This window comes from Lobosporangium transversale, assembly GCF_002105155.1.
Source record: "Lobosporangium transversale strain NRRL 3116 chromosome Unknown BCR41scaffold_6, whole genome shotgun sequence".
In the NCBI taxonomy this organism is placed as follows: domain Eukaryota; kingdom Fungi; phylum Mortierellomycota; class Mortierellomycetes; order Mortierellales; family Mortierellaceae; genus Lobosporangium; species Lobosporangium transversale.
The window spans coordinates 696,083-717,701 of record NW_019028984.1 but is presented as its reverse complement, the minus strand read 5'-3'; the positions used below and the strand labels follow the sequence as shown (position 1 = coordinate 717,701).

Below are 21,619 nucleotides of genomic sequence, written 5' to 3'. Positions count from 1 at the left end.
CGCGCTTGGAAGGGAGGCAGAAGCAAGGCTTTCAAACATACTGTACCTATGTCTTTGGGCAAGATAAAGTGCTCTACAGCCAAAGATGATAACTTTGGGCCTTTACACGAAGGAAAATGGAAAGGGGGTGATGCTGTGCTCTTTAGGCTGGTTGCAAACGTATTGCCTCAACAGTGGGCCTACTGCATCCCACGGTCTCCATTGCACCCCACGCTTTCCATTGAACCCTCACATGATTTGTAAAAAGACCCCCACCATTGTAATAATCTATAATAGACTCTTTAAAGTAAACATCCTTGATCTCGCCCAGACTCACCATTGCTTGTTACCATCTGCACTGGTGCGAGTGCAGGGAAATCAGATAAATGATCTGAGAGATGAACTGAGCAGTTTACAAACTTATCGTCTGTGTTGTTCTATCTGTAGCAGCAGAATTCAAGAAAAAGAATAAAGCCAAAGATTGTAAAGTCGTATATAGTCCTCTTATTTCTTTAGTTGACGAATATGATGAAAAAAATGGTAGTTGATGTGAAAGGCTCTCATGTCCGTTTAGTGAAGCTTTCCACATTTAAAAATGAAGTATGTGTGGATAACAATGGCCCCCAAGGATATGTCATTCTAGCCGAATAACGCTATATAAATAAAAAATCATCTAGTCTAGAGTGTACTTGATGCTTCGGGGTGTTTCTTGCCATCTGCGGTTACCACCATTGGTTCACAAGGACGATCAACTCGCAAACCAAGGAATTTAGCTAGACCTCGACTCACAACGGAAAGAGCGGCACCAGTGCCCACAACAGCGTACATATCGTGTCCATAAAGCTTGGTTCACACTCAAGCTGACGCTGTACTCGGTGTGGCTGACTGTACTTTGGTGATTACGGATTTAACCAGTTCGAGGCTCTTTAGCACCTCTTTCCTGACTTCTTTAAACGCCAAAGCTTGTGCCATGGCCATGTTTACTGGGGTAGTGATTAAATTGGTCAAGATACTGTAAGGCTGAACGCCGGTTAGCGACTCTTAGGTAATCGGACCTCCTCGCGGATTGACTTTTCTTTTTGAGAGATCTTCTGTGGTGGGCGCGCTAGTCAAGGAAATCAAAGTTGTTTTTATTATTGTTGCCAGGCGGGAGCTTTAAAGACCCGCCGTGACCGTCACACAATGTTCTGACCTTATGAATAAAAATGGAAGTACCCTTGAGGTGCACTCCCAAGCCTAAACGTTTCCGTTTTGCTTTTTCTTCAATGTTAACATCCATGCTTGTGTCGGCTGGCGGATTTGCGATTTATACTTTCTTCTTGCTACTTGCGAAGGAGTGGTCGGCGGAGGCTGGACGGCTTGTCTTGGCAGAGTTGTGACGGTCGAATTCGAGTCCATCCTTGGAGTAGTTCGTCTTGGGCTTGGCGTAGGAGAGAGTATTCTCGAGAACCTCATCCTTGTAGCGGACTCGGCATGATACGGATGACTTTCTGCCGTTCTTCGGGCTTGCAGCCGCCCGGCTGCAAGAAGGTCTTCTGATTCTATATAGTCCGTCACTGAGATTGTTTACCTGCGTAGGCTGTCCTGTAGAAGTGTTGTTGGCAGGCAATGCCTCCGTGCAGTTTCGCGTTGTCGAAGGCCTATCCGAGCGTCACGAGGCTTGATTACTCCTCCAGGCGTAAGCGTTGAGAACGGCGTTGATTTGGTTGGTATTCAGTCTATCCATCCTGGTGATGAGATCGTTTACATCGGAGTCGTCACTGTTCGTTGGTCGCTCCCTAAAGACTGGTGTAGTTCGGGCTGGTGCTGTCAGAGCGGATACGGGTATATTATTATCGTTTTCGTCATGTTCTTCGTATGTCTAGCGGCCTTTCTCGACCATTTCTTTGAATGTCTTTGTCGGTCGCTTAACAAGGGCTCGATAAATTTGTTTGTTAACTGCGGCAGAGAGCAGTCGACACTTGGTTTCATCGTCATCAATAGCGACGCGTCGGAAGAACAATTGCATCTTTTGGACCGCGCTGTCAATCGTCTTGTTGGGGGCCTGTCGATAGCTATGGGCTTCATCATAAGCTCGTTTTTATAAAGGTCGGGTTGATAGTATTTTTGGAACGCTTCTGCGAATTCCTTGAATGTGGCAAACTCGTTTTCGGCAGAGACATTCCTCTGAATACTATCATTTGATATAGGGCCACATTAATGGCTCGTTCATCGTTCCATCCATTAATCTTGGCTGCTTGTTTGAAGTTTTTGAACCAAATAATCGGACCATCATTCATACCCAGGTAAGGAGCTGGACAAAGACAAAATTCGAAGCTAGTAAGAGGTTTCCAGATGCGATTATATCTTAAACTGTCTTGAATTTTGAGATATACAGTGGTGTTGCTTTCTGCGTAGATCACCAAGTGTTACAGGGAGATTCAATGGGGTCAAAAAGGTATGCTACAATTGGGTAAGAGAAATAGCGGGACGGGATAGGGCGGGTACGTTGATGGAAATAAATGCTACGATACTAACCTTTAAACCGTCAGGCTCTCCTGGCAAAATTGCCAGGATAGATTGCGTCCTAGAGCCATTTAAAAGTTAGCGTAAGCTTTATTTTGAGGGAGTATGGAAGGATAAAAAGTATTTTCTCGTCTTGTTGGCACAAAGTGCTACATTGCATTCTATACACCAGAGTTGACTTTGAAAGGAGGTCCTTTGATCCATAGAGATCAGATTTTGTGGGTGTCTCCAAGCGCACCACCGGCAGGTTGCTCGTTTCTCCCTCCACTCAATGTTATGGTTCCCCACAGAAAATGGGCGTTTGATAGTTTAAAGTTTTTGGTAACCCTCTTTTTTTGTCTTGAATTCTCTTCATTTTATGCACTATCAGGGTCTACTTAGTCAGCATTCCAGAAGGATCTACGGTATCCAGAAGTTCTAGATGGGTTAGGTTATATATATATATCTTTTATTTTATTTTATTTATTTTAAACAAGAATTCTATCACCCTCAACTATGAAACAAGCGAAACTCTCAAAGCTCAGACGGTATGGCTGTGAAGAGTCAATTCGTATCCATGATTTTCACCAATATACACTGTGATCGGTACTAGGAGTCCACCTTTCCGATGTGGCCTGTTGTGCCCATGAAAAGCCGCGGAGGCTGGCGTGCCGACTCTAACTAATGACGACAATTTTTTATTCGATCTAATTCGTCAAACTTTATGATCATCGCTGTCCTAGTCAAGTGGGTGGATGGGGATGTGCTGCCAGATGTAGCGCTGGTTCGGCCGGAGGGTGGAATATATACCTAAGACGGGTGCCAGCCAGGCGACTAAGGGTAGTGCACCCACGATCTTAGCCTTAGCGGAGAACACTTTTTTTTTCCTGTTAACAAGAACCCACAGAGGTGAGGAATTTTATTTCATAATCTCGCTCTAAAGTAATGATATCGCCCTCAACTATGAAACAAGCGAAACTCTCAAAGTTCGCACGGCATGGCTGTGAAGAGCCAATTCGTATCCATGTTTTTCTCTACCAATGTACACCGTGATCGGTACTCGAAGTCCATCCTTCCGATGTGGCCTGTTGCGCCCGTGAAAAGCCGCGGAGGCTGGCGTGCCGACTCTAGCTAAGGACGACTTTTTAATTTTTTCTATTCGATCAAATCCACTGGCATGTGGACCCAAATCTTGCGGGATTGGTCTGAAATTTCTACTTTGGACTCCGTCAAACTTTGTGATCATCGCTGTCCTAGTCAAGTGGGTGGATGGGGGGATGTGCTGCCAGATGTACCGCTGGTTCGGCTGGGGGTGGAATATATACCTAAGACATGTGGCCAGCCAGGCGACTTAGGGTAGTGCACCCACGATCTTAGCCTTAGCGGAGAACACTAGGCTGTCTCGGAGAGAAAGTATAAAAACTCAAGCAAATCCCTGACCTGGCACATGTTTGCTTCACTTTATGTGCCTTAACCAGGACTCGAACCCGGCCCCTGGGCTAGACAGGAGGGTGCCCTGACGAGTATACTACTCAGCCATTGGGCTATTGGCACTTTGTCCATTTATGAATTTGTCTTTTGGCACTTCGTCCAATTTTTTATTATCATTTTGTTAATTTTCTGTCAATCTTTGGGGTCATTAACGGATCTTTCCACATCAAATGTCCATCCAGGACAACATGGCCGAGCGGTTAAGGCGTGAGACTAGAAATCTCATGGGTTCTCCCGCGCAGGTTCAAATCCTGCTGTTGTCGCGATTATTTTTATTTGCCTTTTTTTTTCTTTCCTTTCAACTTAATTCATCTTCCATTGCTTTGCCGGAGCAGGCTTATCATCAATTTTTTAAGACTTTATTTTATTACTTCTTTTACGACAGGATTCGCTATTCATACCAGGATCAGCTTCCACCAGAGCATTTTAATTGTTTTTCAGTATTCTGGAAAAATAAAAAATCCCCCAAGCCCAAGGACAGACTTGCGAAATCACGCCTGGCTGACTGATTGACTAATTGGTGTTTCTGCATGGACTAGACCAAGGCCTGTTAATGATCTTGGAGAGAAAATACATGGCCAACAACCGATCTGACATGCTGACAACAACGCCTATGGTGCAAAAGACTGCGACATCTGTCTCAGTCTCAGTTTCTCCCGCCCACGTCTATAGCGCCATCTATCCGCTTCAACAACACCTCCAAAGGGACCGCCAGAGTCAAGAATCTGTACCGCCACAACCACAGCCTCAGCTTCAACCACAATCCTACCCGCTATTGCACCAAGAGCGCGCAGAGACCCCTCAGCTATCCTCCTCACCCCCGTACGATATATCCGCTCCTCATTCATCAGGAGAGTTCACTAGGACGCCCTCCAAATCAGGCTCATCTATATCACCATCATCTCCCTCTTCAACTTCTCCTTCTCCACAACAGAAGCTCCCAACCACGTTGCCTCAATTTCGATCCAATGAACAAGACCAAGACAAGGATCAAGGACAAGCCAAACTACATGGAGCTCCTCCTTCTCCGCCCAATCCGGATACGTGGGCTGCCCTCTCTGGAAACAATCACCAAAACAATCAAAGTGCCTGCCACGAGGATGACCAAAAGCTCGTTGTACGCTTGGATTTGAGGAAATTAGGAGGAGGCGGAGGTGGAGGAGGAGGCGGAGGTGGAGGAGTAGGACTTGGATTAGGAGAAGCGGGAAAAGGAGGAGCGGTCGGAGCAGGAAATAGAAAAGCCTCTCTACGCGGACAATCAAAGCAAGTGCCTTCCGATCGTTCAATAGCCAAGGCAACCTCATCCCCGTCAGTACAAACGATTATTGATACCAGTTCTTGGTCAGCCGCTAAACCTGCATCTTTGCGAGCGACTACACCCTCTTCGATTTTACAGTCAGCTGAGATTCTTGAAGACAAATCGTTGAATCCACCAATAGAATCCCTTTCAACAAAAAAGTCGGATCAGTGCCCCTTTCTAATACCTGGGTCAGCCTGCAATGGTCACACTAGAACTAAAGAAGAGTCATCGTCACATCAGTCCCTTACATCCCTAGAGCGCGGCCACAGCGTGGTGGATGAAGAATACTCCAGTCCACGGACCGATGAGGATGATGATTACGTAGACTCTGGTCCACAGGCGGTTAAGAGACCTAGTTCTGCCAGGGTTTTAAGGGACACTAGCTCAAGAAAGCGGACAAGGACCCCTGACAATAGCGCTGTCAAAAAAAAGAAAATAGATGACGAAATCAAACGGTCAAAACAAGGTGCTACTAGTTGCAAAAAACCGTAAGCCTGTCCCGACTTTCCAGAATCATTGGACATATATACTGTAGTTTTTCAGCACCCACAACCAGACTGACACTTTTATTTTATTTTATTTTATTTTATTTTTGTGATTTTTTACTGTTAGCACCAAAAATAATATGATATCCAAGGACATTCTCTCCATAACAGGTGACGAGCTCGCTCTTAAGGTATGAGAAGGTTTCAGCTCTTTTTGAGTGATGCAGAAGAAGCATAACAGCTTAACCAACCTCACCTTTTTCATAGTACAATAATGACTACTGTGAGGCATGTATGGGTTTAGGGGAGTTTATCTGCTGTGATTCCTGCCCAAAAGCTTTTCACTTCTCATGTTGTCAACCTCCTATGGACTCGCTTAATCTTCCAGATGAGTGGAACTGTAATGAGTGCCGCGCAGTAAAGGTATAGATATAAGATGTAGTTGTTGCTGCAATTCCTTATAAAAGGCTATATGGTAATTCAATTTGCTCGATATTATTTCTAGCTTTCTCATTGTATTTCTTCCGCATGTATGTTGTGGTTGCTAGGATCCACCTCCACCTAGTCAACCAGGGATTTTCAAGCAGCTGATGGACAATGTGAATAGAAAGAACCCAAAAGCATTTAGTCTCCCAGGAGAAATACGGTCCTTTTTCAAAGGAGGTAACTTATTCACAGCATTTTTTTTTTTTTTTTTTCATCCCTGTTACAAAATGAATCTCCTTTTTTTGTGTATCCAATGGCTTACGACTAGCATCGGAGTTGTATGGAATTCTTCGTACATGCATGAGTAATATCACGTAACTGTCTAACCCCATTACAATTTGATTTTATGCATCATCGCAGTCATTGCAAACAGTGATGGGGAATACGAAGACGCTGTGGACCATAAACCAAAATCAAAGCGCAGCAGCTCGAATGGGGCGACTGGATATATATCACGGGCAGAGGAAGAGGCATTGCAGATACAAGACACCCATGGCAACATTCGAATATGCTACAGCTGCAATAAGAGTGCAGTTAATGGTCGATGGATGATAAGTTGCGATCATTGTCCACTACATTGGCATCTGGACTGCTTATCCCCACCAATGACGTCTCCTCCACCAACAACCCGCAAATGGATTTGTCCGAATCACGCTGAGCATGTTTTGGTGAGGCTTGATTCATTGTATGGTTTAATTGTATTTTATTAGACCCAATTAGGTTACTAATCTTAAATAATGCTTTATTATTGAACTTATTGGGAATGATAGCCACGGCGGCGAAAACGGCGAGATGCAGTACCTGTTCAACTGGACGATCCCGATGCACCTAATGACGGGGATATTGAAGTAGTGTCAGATCAGGATATATCGACGGGAAAGAAGTCAATATGGGATACAGACACAAGCGGAATCTTGTACAGGATACCTGAAAGAAGTATTAAGCAAAGCTTTATTGAAAAGTGTCAAAGGTGAGGTCCTTTCACGGCATTTTTTTTTTTTTTCTGGCAATAGAGTTCAGCTAAGAGATTAGTAATACTTTATTTTGTCGTCAATGCAGGGCTAGAGAATCTATTGTAGAAGCTAAGCTTGAGCAGATAGGAGTAACCGCCAGAACTCAAGCAACAGGCTCATCTGATCTGCGATTCGACCTACTAGTTGCAGCAGTGATGGTAACGCTTTACTTGTTAACGATGATCCTTCGCCCAATATTGAATGGAAGCATAGGACTGAGTAATTCAATCTTTTATCATTTATCCCATGGGATCCTTTTAGGCAAATGAGCATATCTCAAATTCATCACCAGCGGAGGAGCCCTCGAATCAATATCAGAGTCATCAAGAAAAGAATGAGCCAGATTATGTACGACAAGAGCGGACCCAAAAGGCTGTTTTGGATCAGCTAACAGATCCGATAGAGCGGCAGGAGTATAGACGGTTTCAAGCCTTTCAACGCTATATACGTGAACATGGTGCTGAGGAAGCTATTACACAATGGTTGGACCATCAAGAGCGCGAAAAAGAACGAATCGCGACTCTTGGACTCTTGAACTTGTGATCTATATGTGTCTCATTTACATTCAACTTTATTATTATTATCGTCTTTTGTCTTTTCTCTCTTTTAACTTTTAATTCAGATCTACCTTGTCTCCTTTATTGTAGATATTGTAGTCTTCATCATCATCCCTTCATCCATTTGTTTTTACTCTCTGTTTTTATTATTCTTCTCACTGTTTTTTATGATTATTTTCTTTGATTTGTAAAGTATAACACATGATAAGAGAGACTAGACAACAAACCCCTGTTCACCCACTCATTCAGACGCACACAAAAAGAAAACATTCAAACATCACAACGTTATTGGTGTCAGCTAAGCATATTGTGATATGATTAATTAAACTATGGGTTTTGTACTGATGCACCAATAAACTGTGCCCTAGATTGGTTGGTCAGTTTCGAAGAATGCTTCAATTGATCTAGCAACTGAATCATTCAGACAACAGTCATTACGATACTGCAGCGATGTGGCCAAGGACATGTTTTGAATGTTACACAACTGTGTCCTAAGCTGTGCACCATCTAGAATAGTAAAAAATGAATCAGTATATTTTTACCTTTTGATAATAACAGGGCATAGCATTGTTATAATATATACCATAGGGAGTCAGGATTGAATCCTGCTGAATCGATATGGCCATAGTGAGCCATATTGACCAGGGATCCTGTTTTCTGATGGGTTGAGAAGATGTATCTATAATACAGCGTTGCTGCGAGGCAACGTACGATGGTGTCACAGAGCTGGACATGTTTTGAGCGAGGTCAAGGATATGGTTCACATATTCTATTGCATCCTGACAAGAGTGGCAGACGACGAAACCTGGGATATCAGTCTTGAATGAAGATGCCCCGTCTTCGGCTATGATTTCGGCTGCGGTTTTATTCGATGCAGTTTTTAATATTGCTGATGAACTTGCTGTTACTTTAAGCATCGGCCCTTTGGCTACACTGTTAAGCCTATGTTGGATGAAAATCATTATATATATATACTTTGTTACGATATCCTCAGGTGAATAGCGAAAAGATATTGATGGTTTGACTAAAATATAGCTGGAATGTAATATTAAAAAAGGGAATCAAAGTTGTCTGGGTGCTTTCAGGTGGTTCAGTCGGGATCTACCACAGAACAATAGCGAATCAGAGGGTGGTTTTTAATTGAAATTGGAGAAGAAAATTTACAAGTAGACTTCGAGAGCTTGGATACAGGACACGTGGCCATCCTGGATGAATAGTAGAATTGTCGTATAGCGAGAACCATATCGTAAAATACATTGTTCAATTCTATGTATAAGTTCATAAAGGAGAAGAGCATCAGTGTATCCTGAACCGGTTTTATTACAATTTGCCCTTTAATTAGCTGTGCCCATACCTATGTGCTTCCTTCTCCAGCATGGTATTCATATCATGGTTACTTGATAGGCAGATAAAAGAGAGAGTCATGTCAGCGAACTTACTGGGAAAGGCAATAAGGAAATCCTATGGCCAGCGAATGAGTGGAGGAAAGAAGTATATACTACATTTGTAAGTACATTGTCTATCCAAGTAAGACTGAACGACGTGCAGAGCATAAAATATTATGGCGTCGCAGTGGCTCAATATCTCGATATCGATCGTTTAGATAACATTAAAAGAAGTCAAGGAAAAAAAAAAAACTGATTGTCCAAACAAACAAGGTTGAGGGCATCCATCCACAAATGTGCCAATGAATTGAGCCATGAAGGGTAAGAGCCCGGATGGTTTTATTTTTCTTCCTTCATTGTTCATATATATATATATCTCTACATGTGCGTCTTCAGCTGTAGAGTAGTTTTAAGCGAGCAGAGTGCCCAACTATACTCCAGTTTAATTGAACTATAACTTTTCTTTTGCTTACACAGCATTGGTCGATCCAAACTGTGTATTTATACTCATGAAGTATATGTACACATGTATATGTTTACAGAAAACAGTTGAAGCCATTTTTTGCACAAAAGGACAAAGGATATTATTGCTTACAGCAAAGGGACAGGTATACTTCTTGTTTGCATTTCTGGTGTGTTTAATAAGAATGCTCTTCTGATATTGTTGTTGATATTGATCTTGATGCAGTGACTGCATGCGTGTATGTAGATGGTTGTAAAAGGGTGCCCAGCAGGAATCAGTTGCGAGAACATGTGTGGGCGTGATACTGCAGTGAATACGAGGCATTATTTGTAAAAACAATTGGTGTTTGTATTGATTGAAAATCGTTCTCATAAGAACCGAGAAGGCCAAGGTGTAGGAGATAAAAAAAGCCCAGACAAACATTTCAGTTGGGTTTAGAGAAAAAAGAGAAGAACCGAGGAAAGAAGAAAGAGCCAAAAGAGAGAGCCCATTTCATGTCCCAATGTCGTCGTAGTTGTCTCCCTTCGTGTGTTGTCTTCTTCTGTTAGTCTAAAAAATAGCTTATTTGTTATTTTCTGTTTATTTGAATGAATTGGAAATACAGACAAATGGACAAATGCTTGCATCCCAGTTACTGTATCCAGTTCAGTCAATGAACATTATTACTAACGCTTACCCGTGCAATGAAAAGGAAAAAAAAAAAAAAAAAAAAAAAAGATGATGAGGAATTGAAAGAAGATTGCTCTTTGGGGATTGGATTACCATTCACTCTTTTTTCTTTCTATTCTTCCGTTTTGTCTCTTTTTGAACGACCCCTTCCACCTTTTCAGGAACAAAAGACCCTCTTCCTTTCTCTCTCATCCTTTAACCCTATTTTCATTCTACTAAACTTGGGTGTCGTTTTTCTTGCCTTGCAGTGAAGGCGCATTCTCTCTATTGCCAGACTTCTTTCATCCGGTCCACACTCTTTCTTACGTACACATCCCCACCTTGTTTCCTTTCCAGCCATGGCAATGCCTATGCGTTGGTCTGTCCTAGTGTTGCTCCTTCTCTTCTTGCTATCACTTATCACCTTCTCCAGAGTCACCTCCTCTCAATATGGCCGTAAAAGCAATAGTGATAGCGGTTTAAGTTCTGGTCTGTTGTTGCACCAGCTTCAGGAGGAACAGCATCTTCGCAGTAGGAGTGCACAAATCAAACAAGATCTTGAAGAAAACGATCTTCAGCTTGGACTTGACTGTGCTAATCCTCCTCCTTCTCCCGCATCCGCCCTTGATTCCTCTTCAGCTCTCACACGCGAGGAGCGCGCTTTACAGGAGGCCGACTTTGAATTTGAACTTTCTCTCGAGATTCAGCATCATTTACAAAAACATCAATACGATAGCACGGTCCTCAACGAGTCACCTTCTGCACTCTATCGCCACATTGAGCGCAAACTCAGACATAGAAGACGACTTCTTTCGGCTTACAGAGCTTCACTCCAGCATCAGGCATCCATCTCCTATGCTTCTCAGGAATGTATTGCCTGGAGAAACAAGCAGCAGCAACAGCGTGGACATTCTTTTCCTTCTTTTCACATCCAGTCAAACGAGAAAAGCCATAATAGTGGCGATAGTGCAGCAATCACTGCAGCAGCAGCTCTTTCTCGATTTCAACAGTATCATCCCAACAGACGCGATCTGCATCCTGACTCGATCTTTGCCCAAACTCTACATGCGCTAGCACAGAAGCAGTACAAAGACTCTAATGGTTTTGTTGTTGACCTTGATCCTGTCAAACTCATGGCTGGGTCGCGCCGTGCAAGCACATATCAAAATGACGATGTCCATGTACTCGTCCTTGATATGCAGTGGGATCCAGAGGTGACCGTCGTGGTTGGAAACGTACTAGATCAAACCGTCAAACTTCGACAAGAAGGTTATCGTCCTGTCATGCTCAATGTTGGTAACAGCATCGTTCCTGGAGGTGGTACGTCTTTTAGTGTATTTTATTACAAAAAAGATTTTATTCTTTCTTATATGCAAACGAACATTAACTTTTTTTTTTTATAAAAAAAAAAAATAGATTATCATCTTGATACTGCAACTGACAATGAGGCTGATCTCTTCCGCCGTACTACTATTCATCAGTGTCTTGATCAGGAACCACGACGTAGCAGATTTTATCCACTTTCAGACTCTGGTGGGATCTATTGCCCAAACCAGGCTGTGTTTCGTCGCGGCCGGGACAACGATTATGAATTTATGGATCGATTTGAATGGATCAGCGTAGTTTCTGTGTCTCCTATTCCAAAGATGGAAACCAAAGAAAAAGATGGTGGGCTTGGTGGAGTTCAGTTCCTCGAAGGAGAGGATGACCTCTTGCGCCGAAGGATTCTGGCTGCCATGAAAGTCGGAGTTAGTCAAGGTAAATCACATTGATGCCGCGCGTATTGTGCAATAGTGATAGCTTCTTATATTCGGCTTGGTTGCTCATTATAAATAATTGTATTCGTTTACAGGACATGATGCGCTCGTTCTTCCGCCCCATGGAGCAGATGCTGGGCAAAACCCTGCCGAAGCTATTGCAGCCATCTATCGTAGTATCATTGGAAGAGACTTCATGGGAGGACGAAAGCGTTTTCAAACTTACAAAAAGATTGTTATGGTGCTTGATCCTGAGCATGCTGATAAAATCGTGAATGAGACATCCTCCTATCGTCCGCGTCAGCCACCTAGTGCTACAACACCTCTTCCGGTTCCAGAGGACGAAGATGAAGAAGATCCCGAGGAGCACCCTGATCAAAATGCTCCGCGCAACAATGACGATATGAAAGACAACTTACCTATCAAGCGACACTTCGCTCAAGATAACGACGCAGACCAAGAATCCCTTGGTTTTGACAATGATGCTGAAGAACAGGAATATGAGAACGACCAGGGCCTTACTGAAGAGGCACTGCAGGATAGTGAAGTAAACTCGGATCCTAGCAATGGCTCTGAGGATACCTGGAAGCAGTCTGTTGGCGATAAGGGCCCAGAAGAGGAAGGTAGTGAGCCTAACGATGATCAAGGAGATGAAGGCGCTACAGAGATAGAGTTTATCGACGAAGAGGCAGATGATGGCGATGAATCACTAACAGATCAACTAGCCCCCGAAGACGAAGTTTCAGAGTCTGAGGCTCTTAGCGAAGAGCAGAATTTGGAGGAGGATGCAGATTTGAGTGAAGAGGCCTTGGAGCAAGACCTTAGTGATGTTTCTGAGATCTTTGAGGCAGGATCTCTCTCTCTTGCAAAGACTAAGGAAGATGACAAGGACCATCCAGAAATTGATTTGGAAACAGTAACGGACGAGGATAGCAATTATAAGGCCTCATCAGAAGAAGAGGTGGATGCCAATAGAGATCAGCAGGAGGAAGAAGAGGAAGAAGCAGAGGAGGAAGAGAGTCTTGAACCGATCACGGAGACTGTACGAGATGTGTTTGAGCGTATGCTGGAACAAAGGAGTCTACTGATCGTCAAGAACCGGGCCCGCGGTTTACTAGGTCCGGAAGAACTTGATGGTGGCAAGGCGCCTAGTAACACTACTTCGGACACCACCAATGCTGATACCATCAATCCCAACCCCTCACTCTCGGCATCTGGAGTTGTGGCTCCCAACGCTTGAGAGGACTGTTAATCAATCATGCTCAGTTCTTTTTTTGAAAAAAAAAAAAAAAAAAAAAAAAAAAAATGTACAAAAGGTTGCTTGTCGATTCGCAAAAGTGGACGCAAATGACCCTTTGTTTGTATAATGCTGTATCATACTTTCCTTCTTCAAATCAACTTTCCAATCCAAATACCCCTCCAACACGCATTCGTTGCCAATGCTACCCAATATTTACACAACAATAAAATAATGACAATAATATAAAATAATTTATTTTGCTATTGTAATTATTCTAAGGATTTGTGTTGTCTAAAGAGGCTCTTCCTTGAAGGTTGGCCATTTTTTAGGGCCTGGGTATTCAATGTAACGATGTAGACGTTGAATGATATTAAGGTAATCAGGTTCGTTCTCAGGGGTGATGACAGAATGTCGAATCATAAAATGCAGGCAGACACATGCACAATTGGGTTTGAACTCGCCTAAGCGAATTGCCTCCAGCACTTGATCCATAGTCCACAATTGAAAACCTTGTACTTCAGTATCACAGGGTGTTGGTGTGATATCCTTTGAGAGCTCTAGATCGTACACAATCTAAAAGGAGGAGAAATTAGCGGAAGAAGATATCGAGATTTAGACAGTTCATAGATATTTCTTACCTGAGTCTCTGGTGCTGTCTGTGTTCCATCCTTTAGTTTAATATAGGAGATAGTTCCAACAGAAAAGGCCTTCTTAGCAACGTTGGGCGGGATCGTGGCTTCCTCCATGGACTCTTTGATAACAGTGTAATAAGGTGAATGACCAAAGCACATACCGCCTGCCACCATGTTGTCGAGCATACCTGGATAGGTTGGCTTAGTGAGAGATCGACGGGCAATCCACATTTGGACATCCCATGGGTTAGGCCCTGTGCGGACATATCCGTTCATATGAACACCATAGGCGTGCACACCAAAGAGCACACAGGCTGATCGTTCGATCGCCAGAGCTGCACCATCTTTAGTCGTAGCTGGATCTGTGTTATGAGTATACACGCCATACAACTCATCTCTCCATCCAGAGAGAGGCGGGAAATTTTTCAGGTCATATCTCCAGATATTCTAGTAAAAACACAGACGCAAAAAATAGCCATGTTGGTTGTTGAATAGAGAATCAGTCCTCTTCGAATTAAATAGCAAAAAAAGGTACCAGCATTTGTGCAATAGCATCTGAGCGCGAATCATAGTCAGATAACCAAGGCATAAAAGAGACAGTCGTCTCTGTGATATGAAATACTGGTCGCGTTTGCTGGTTGAATGTTTCAAGGTGGGGAACAAGTGTTGTGTGAATACGCCCAATAGGAATGTCATCCACTATCAGATCTAGGAACGAAAGTTCCTTCAACTTTGGATCAGATGCATAAGGAAAACTGTCACATTGTTTGACAATGTCGAGTAATGAGAAGCGAGGACGAGAAGGATTGGTGGTCATAATGATTGAGGACGTGGAGAGAAGAATGATGCTCTGACATGTGGGTAGCCATTACTCTGTAACAGCTCATATTAAGGGTAACTTGTCAGTAACCTTGTGCCCCATCAAAATGATCACATTGCGACTACAGTATTTTAGATTGAGTTGTTCGAGTGGTGCCTGTGGGCGCCCAATTGCTGTACAAATTTTGTGTCAGAAAATATTCATGCAATAAAAATAAAAAAGTAACAAAAAGTCTCTTGTTCCCATTCTTCATTCCATCTTGTCATTCATCCTTCAAGTGACTAACCAGAAAAAAGCGTACAGACGGTACTATCCAAAAAAGAAACTCGCATACTTTTATATTAATAAAAGTCAGGTAGAATACATGTTAGACTCTCAGGATACAGACGTCTCAATCAATCCTTGGTTCGAGGGATCTGTGGCAGCTGCTGTCGACACTGCAAAAACTAAGGACTCAGTCTTGTTGGTTTGCCTTGTTCAAGGTAGCTTTCAATTGTTTAAGATAATTTATCATTCAACTCTTGCTGGCTCCATAACTGACAAATATTTTAATTCTGTTTGTTAGATTCAAACGAAGAGAGCGAGAGTTATCAATTTGAACGTCGTTTTTCGGATACCAAAGTCGTGTCAGAGCTATCAAACATGAATGTGATTTCGCTACGACTCATCAAGGACTCGCCGGATGGATTGATGTTTGGGCAGATCTGTAAGCATTATTATCAAAGAAGATAAGGATTTTAACCCTAGCCTCAGCAACTCATCCTTCGATCTTTCATAGAGACTTACTAATGTGGATTTTTGATACACCTGGTAGTCCCTATTATGGTCGTACCTGCACTCTATCTTATTCGAAACGGGCTGTTGACGGACTTCATAAACAACGCAGTGGATATTGACCAGATGCTAGAGAGGATCAAAAAAGCTGTTGATGGGCATTTTCAAATCCCACCTCCACCAGGTACCACTGCTACGCCTGCTTCTACTAGCATGGCGAATATTTCTACCTCATCCTCTCCTGATCTAGTGACTCAGGTACCGGAGCCGAGCACAACAACTCTACAACCAAACGAAAGCAACGATTTTGTAAGCGTATCTGTTTCAGCACCATCAGCGTCCTTAACAGCAGTAACTCCTACGATGTCGATACCTACTACTACATCCACTGCCATCGTATCGCCGAGTCCATCTTCCATTGTGGAAGGCTCGCATTCAAGATTTGGTCAGGCGCAGGAGTAAGAAAATGATGGTGACTCGTTTATTACAATATTCCTAGAGTGTTGCCAAGAAATGAAAATTAACCGCTCTGGGAGTATTTACCTCTTATCATGATGTATAGGCTGAAAGAGCTCATGAAGGAACGGAAACTGAAGCGTGAAAAGGAAGAATTAGAAGTAAGACTTTTTATTGAAAAAAATAGCTTTATACAGGAATGGTTATTTCGAATATTAGGATCAGTGCTGATAAGCTGCTTATTATATTTATTTTTGGGATTCATTAGGCTGCAAAGCAGCGCGAGAAAGACAGACGATCTTCCTCCAAGGCTCTTTCTGAGGCGCAAAGGGAGTTGGCTGAGAAGCAAAGCAAGAAAATTAAGGATCAGATGGAGAAGGACAAACGGGAGGAGGCTGAATACAAGAGACGCGTTAAACAGGCGCTTGAGGAAGATAAAGCTCGACGAAAAGCTGAAAAGGAAAAGGCCCAAGCTGCTGTAGTCACCACCGCAGCATTAGGAAGCTCAACGGAGCAGGAAGTTCTCACACCGGCTGATATCCATGCCCAAAATTCAAGTCTAACACAGGCCCGTAACGATGCGGCCCCTGCGCTTGCATATGATACCAGTCGACTCAACATTCGACTTTTTGATGGTTCTAGCGTCCGCCATACTTTCAAGGCGACCGATACGCTGGAACAAGTTAGGGAATGGATCAATCAGGTAAATCTTAAAAGACATACACTCCATTGTCATAAAGGGAATTATAATACAGCTTCTGACTCTGGTTGGGCTCATGACCATCATTGACATTTCTTAGAACCAAGAAGAGGATGAAGACACCTATAACATAGTCCAACTGATCCCTCCACGTACATTTACAGACGAGTCCAGGATGCTTCGTGATCTGGAACTTTGTCCTAGCGCCACACTAGTGTTGAGGGTATTTTTTGTTTTAGACAAGACATTAGAGGTTAAACGGGCCTAATTTTGATATTCATTACTAATTCATTGATTGCTTTTAACTTTTCAATAGAAAACGACCAAATCGTCTTCAGCTTATAGAGGAACAGGAGATGGTGGAATCCCCACAGTCTTAGGATATGGTTGGTCAGCACTTAGTCTTGTTGGTAAAGTGGCTTCAAGTGCGTATTCCACTGTCTCATATTACAACCCATTAGCAAGCAGTGGCAATGAGGGTAGCAATAGTGCTGGCCGTCCAAGCGATATGACTCGTGACTCTAGATCTGATTCGTAAGACTTTCTTGCTAGTTTAATAATGGAATATTCTTTCTTTTAAGCGCAAATTCATACATTTTAATTCCTTTCGACATAGATATAAGAAGAAGGACAGGGAAGTCAGCTACAACGGGTAAACACTCTTAAATTTTGGACTGAAAGCTGTGCAGAACATACTGAACGTCGCAATATTCATATTCTATTCTGGTCGCTAATATAACATCTTTTTATAATGCATTTAGAAACTCAACCAATTTGGAATAGACAGAAGAGAAAATCTTAAATCTGAATAGCAGAGTATTTGTGGGTAAACCACTGTTGCATATTAAAGATTGTATTTACCAGTCACAGTCTTTTTTTAAAGTTCCACATCAACTGAATGTAACCGTAATGATTCAAGACTAAGATCGCATCGAGCACAATGGCATTATTATTGCAGAGCATCACACGCTCCCTACTGCAGAAACAGCAAAAACTTCGGTGCCATGGGGATACAATTATCGTTAAACGAGCATTGACAACATGGTTTGCAGGTCCAGCGCTCAAATCCACCCGCCAACAACTCTGTGCTTGGAAGAGACCACAGTATGTTGTTCAGGAACAAGTATGCTACAGTACTTTGCAGCAGTCCTCGCGAACACAAACTGGCAGGAGGCGTTGGACCCCAGTAACTATTGGCTTAGCTCTTTGCCCTATCATCACATTTGGCTTGGGTACTTGGCAGGTCCAACGACTACGTTGGAAGGTTGGTCTGATTGAGAGCTTGGAAGAAAGGATGTTGCTAGAAGCTATCCCTTTACCGCGCAAAGTCAAGTATGATAGATTGCCCATTTCATAATCATCATTGCTATCAAGGCTATTTGGATAAAACGAGGCGATGAAGATATTCGAAATGTACAAAGACAAACTTTTTTTTTTTTTTCTCTTGAATGGATGATAGTTTGGATGCAATCGAGGATTTTGAGTATCGCAAGGTCAAAGTGACAGGACATTATCGACATGATGAAGAAATGCTTTTAGGGCCAAGGACAAGAGGTGACGGACAGCCAGGATATTTCCTGATTACACCACTAGAGCGACCTAACGCGTAATATTTGCGTTGAACAAAAAAGAAAACTAGCTATTAAAAGGCGCTACTAGATATACATGTTTACGCATTTACTTTTGTATTCCTTAGATCTAAAATCCTTGTAAGGCGAGGATGGGTTCCTCGTGAGAAGAAGGATCAATCGACTCGGAAGGATGGTTTGATTGAAGGAGAGGTAACTGTAGAGGGTCTTCTTCGATCTGGTGAACAAAAAGCATCATCATTTGTGCCGGAAAATAAACCAGAAAAGAATGAGTGGTACTCTCTGGATTTGGAAACTATGGCCAAGAGATCCGACGCTCAACCTATCATCGTGGAGACGCTCCTAGGTATAGTACGCACATTACGGGAGGAAGGGCGTAATTTTTTTTATAGCTTCAACACGAACTAATGATCGAGGGAGTATTTATTCGCCACCTATAGACACTCCTGCTCACTTGATCAAGTCTGAACTGATTGACAAGAACATTCCTGTTGGACGTTCCCCAGTTGTAGAACTTCGTAATAATCACAAAGAATATATCGTTACTTGGTATGTAGCTAAACTACATGAAGAGAAGTTTTTTTTTTTTTTTTTTTTTTTTTTTTCAAATGATGTATTTTAGTAGTGGATGCTTAATTTCTCTTTTTTTCTTTTCAATCTTTTAGGTATTCGCTTTGTATTGCGACATCAGCGATGCTTTATATTTTGATGAGAAGGCCACCACCTACTAAGAAGGCACCGCAGATGTTGCCTCGTCATGTGTAAAAGCTGAAATAGAGAAAGTCGTTGTGCAGTTATTTGATCAATAGAGTTGTATTATAAGCAAAAGCAATATAATAGCATGTATTAGATATTACAACATGACAGTACTACATTATATTGATGGTCTTTTCTTGTTCTGTCTAGTCCAACAGCGATATTAAGTAAACAAATGGCCCCTTTGAGTTCGTAAAGGGGTTGTCTTCGACGACAGGAGTTCATCTACCACATGAATCGTTGCACTCCTTCTTCGTGAGCCCAGCGAAAGGGTCTCTTCAAGAACATCCAAATCGTAAAAGCATTGATGATCGTATATGTTATAAACTCGAGTGCAAGCCAGACTCCTCGCGGCTGGCGCATTGCGAGCCGGTAAATCAAGTATGGTATTATGAAGTATCGGAATTCCAACAAAGGAGAGGGTATTAGTGTCAGTGCGGTTGCGATCCCGTAAACCGCCAGCCATAGTATGGTTTGCTCGGTGGCTAAAGTGATGGTAAAAGGACGAGGAGAAGAAGAATGTTAGGGATAGGATTAGGTTTAGCTGCCAGAAGAGGTACATCAAGTAACCCGCAGTGCCATTACCTAGAGCTTGCCAACAAAACCATGCAGCTACAATAGAAAAAGGCACTAAGGCATATAGAAGAACTCCATTGTGCTTTGATAGAAGTTTCCAGATGTAAAAAGTGTAGTGTCTGTTGTCAGCCAAAAGGAATGGATGTACAACCCTGAGTTACCAGAATATCCGAGAGAGAATGGGTAAGTGGAGAGAATGATTAATAAATGCACATTTACAAATGGTGCTAAGATTTGATGTTATTGTTAATAATTAGAACTTACGTGAATTTACGGATACAAAGAGTTAAAGTGAATGTCATCATTGAGATGAACAGCCAGGATCTAGAGGCAGAATGGATGAAGATGAGCAATATAGACAAAATACCGATCGACAGCTATTACTTAACATGAAAAATGTGTTACGTGGAATGATCAGTACCTCAACGTAAACTTTGGTAAAAGCCGAGCTAAGGGCACAGCGCCCAAAATAGCAAAGATGGATAGTCCGGCTGTGAAGGCGGAAAAGTAGAGTAGCTGAGCCAAATGAAGGGTCGGGACATGGTTGGATCGATCGCCTAAAGCCGTAATATTGCAGTAAAAAGTGGTTAGGAATAGATAAACGTCTGTTTTTTATAATGTTATTAGCAGGCACGGGTGAAAAAATGCCGCATACCCAGAACAATGCCACCATTCCATTTTACAAATGTAGCAAATGCTGTTAGTAGACCAAAGTAAGGAATACTGATTACAAGAACAATTGGAATTCTAGATATCAACATGTGAATAAAGCCATTCAATGCGTTGACGAGCTGTAACGGTGTTCTAATGAACGCGGCCTTGGGATCATAATGGCGACGTTCTTCTGGTTCTGCAAGTTCAAGTAATGTAGTTCCGAGGATGAATAGTGACCAAATGATGTTAGTCTGTCGGAAGGTCACGGCCACAGCTGATCCCTAGATTTCAATTTTCACGCGTTAGTGTTACATCCTAACACTTCATACATTTGATATTGAGAAGCTCTTGATTTGAAGAAGAATGGTATATCATACCAGCGCTGCTAAAAAGTGGTGGCGCCTTTTGGCTGCCAGCCACGAAATAAGCACGAATGCAGTACTGCCTCCATCAGTGTAATACATTAAGTTAAAGAAGTAAAGAGTAGGGAGACAAATGACGACTGCAGCGGCGGTAAAGCGTTCCTGGTAATTAAGACGCGGATGGAGCTCTTTGAGCAGTCCAACCAAGGCATAGAGGGTCAAGAAGGGATAAATCAAATTTGTGAGTCGAAGTAGAAGAGTAGAACAAATTGGACGTTGACCAGTGGCAAAGAGGAGTAGATTGCTAATGACATATCTATCAGCAGCATCAAAAGGAATGCACACTGGTAAGTTGAAATAGGCGAAGAAAAAAAAAGTTTGATCTAGCTTTAATATGGAGAAAGTATTCTTATGATAGACATACAAAGCAGGAGGTGTGGTCAATTTTGGGTCCCAGGTCCAGTAGTCTCCTTGACAGTAGCGCTGCGCCTGAGGCACATGGAAAATCTCATCCTAGAAGTTGACAATAGAAGGTCAATGTGCAATCTTACTTTTATTTTTATTTTATTAAATAGCTTTTACTAATTTTTACTTTTGCTAAAAAAAGGAGTAATTTGTCGTAGAAGCTATTCAGAAGAGCACCAAAAAAATCCCCTTCATGTTTACTTTATATTTACCATGTACGATTGTGGCTGTGCTGAGTACCATGTTCTCGCAAGGATGATCAGGACCACCAGATGGACTACAACAAGGATTACGGGAATTCTCATGCGTGACATGAAGAGATGTTTTCTTTTTATATTGCTTGTAAAAAGCAGACGGAGGTCGAAAGGAAGGAGACAGGCAGGCGAATAGTCAAGAGAGCAGCGTTTAAAAAAGCGTTTTTTGTGAGCATGCGAGAGAGCCTTTTCTTAAAATGTATTCATACTCACCATCCAGACTACAACTGTATTTTACTTTATTCAAATTTACATGCAAATTGGTCAGGATTGGATCCAATGGGGTTGTCCTT

At 42.4% G+C, this 21,619-nt stretch overlaps 7 protein-coding genes and 1 non-coding gene across 8 annotated transcripts; 4 read left to right on the top strand and 4 right to left on the bottom strand.

The window, feature by feature from the left end:
- Positions 1-1,285: 1,285 nt before the first annotated feature.
- BCR41DRAFT_419714 (hypothetical protein) lies at positions 1,286-4,008 on the bottom strand (the record flags this gene model as incomplete). The annotated part of the gene is made up of 4 exons (XM_022029802.1): positions 3,502-4,008; positions 1,919-2,052; positions 1,727-1,785; positions 1,286-1,619 (listed from the first exon to the last, which is right to left on the bottom strand). Exons 1-4 carry the CDS (start codon positions 3,707-3,709, stop codon positions 1,286-1,288), a joined length of 735 nt encoding a protein of 244 aa, XP_021884506.1. The 5' UTR covers positions 3,710-4,008.
- A 128-nt stretch (positions 4,009-4,136) lies between these two features.
- Positions 4,137-4,217, top strand: BCR41DRAFT_t33. The gene has a single exon. It is a non-coding gene; the product is annotated as a tRNA-Ser (tRNA).
- Positions 4,218-4,250: 33 nt separating this feature from the next.
- On the top strand, positions 4,251-8,139 carry BCR41DRAFT_318812 (hypothetical protein). The gene is made up of 8 exons (XM_022021326.1): positions 4,251-5,742; positions 5,867-5,930; positions 6,007-6,162; positions 6,288-6,402; positions 6,586-6,893; positions 6,996-7,195; positions 7,285-7,396; positions 7,500-8,139. Exons 1-8 carry the CDS (start codon positions 4,508-4,510, stop codon positions 7,779-7,781), a joined length of 2,472 nt encoding a protein of 823 aa, XP_021884505.1. The 5' UTR covers positions 4,251-4,507; the 3' UTR covers positions 7,782-8,139.
- Positions 8,140-8,159: 20 nt separating this feature from the next.
- BCR41DRAFT_393349 (hypothetical protein) lies at positions 8,160-9,172 on the bottom strand (the record flags this gene model as incomplete). Its single annotated transcript, XM_022028548.1, has 4 exons — positions 8,160-8,302; positions 8,379-8,737; positions 8,960-9,061; positions 9,150-9,172. 4 exons carry the CDS (start codon positions 9,170-9,172, stop codon positions 8,160-8,162), a joined length of 627 nt encoding a protein of 208 aa, XP_021884504.1.
- Positions 9,173-13,546: 4,374 nt separating this feature from the next.
- Positions 13,547-14,764, bottom strand: BCR41DRAFT_347848 (NUDIX hydrolase domain-like protein). Its single transcript, XM_022023175.1, has 3 exons — positions 14,456-14,764; positions 13,927-14,367; positions 13,547-13,861 (listed from the first exon to the last, which is right to left on the bottom strand). The coding sequence occupies exons 1-3, from the start codon at positions 14,735-14,737 to the stop codon at positions 13,580-13,582; spliced, it is 1,005 nt and encodes a 334-aa protein (XP_021884503.1). The 5' UTR covers positions 14,738-14,764; the 3' UTR covers positions 13,547-13,579.
- Positions 14,765-15,104: 340 nt separating this feature from the next.
- Positions 15,105-17,453, top strand: BCR41DRAFT_393346 (hypothetical protein; the record flags this gene model as incomplete). Its single annotated transcript, XM_022028547.1, has 9 exons — positions 15,105-15,222; positions 15,306-15,446; positions 15,555-15,972; positions 16,077-16,131; positions 16,239-16,673; positions 16,771-16,893; positions 16,987-17,204; positions 17,287-17,322; positions 17,432-17,453. The coding sequence occupies 9 exons, from the start codon at positions 15,105-15,107 to the stop codon at positions 17,451-17,453; spliced, it is 1,566 nt and encodes a 521-aa protein (XP_021884502.1).
- Positions 17,454-17,564: 111 nt separating this feature from the next.
- BCR41DRAFT_347846 (SURF1 family-domain-containing protein) lies at positions 17,565-19,097 on the top strand. The gene is made up of 5 exons (XM_022023174.1): positions 17,565-18,002; positions 18,130-18,276; positions 18,367-18,605; positions 18,700-18,808; positions 18,925-19,097. Exons 1-5 carry the CDS (start codon positions 17,611-17,613, stop codon positions 19,022-19,024), a joined length of 987 nt encoding a protein of 328 aa, XP_021884501.1. The 5' UTR covers positions 17,565-17,610; the 3' UTR covers positions 19,025-19,097.
- Positions 19,098-19,122: 25 nt separating this feature from the next.
- BCR41DRAFT_419708 (putative Dol-P-Glc:Glc(2)Man(9)GlcNAc(2)-PP-Dol alpha-1,2-glucosyltransferase-like protein) lies at positions 19,123-21,490 on the bottom strand. The gene is made up of 8 exons (XM_022029801.1): positions 21,285-21,490; positions 21,032-21,120; positions 20,623-20,923; positions 20,247-20,526; positions 20,013-20,148; positions 19,856-19,915; positions 19,601-19,743; positions 19,123-19,500 (listed from the first exon to the last, which is right to left on the bottom strand). The coding sequence occupies exons 1-8, from the start codon at positions 21,384-21,386 to the stop codon at positions 19,241-19,243; spliced, it is 1,371 nt and encodes a 456-aa protein (XP_021884500.1). The 5' UTR covers positions 21,387-21,490; the 3' UTR covers positions 19,123-19,240.
- Between the last annotated feature and the right edge of the window lie 129 nt (positions 21,491-21,619).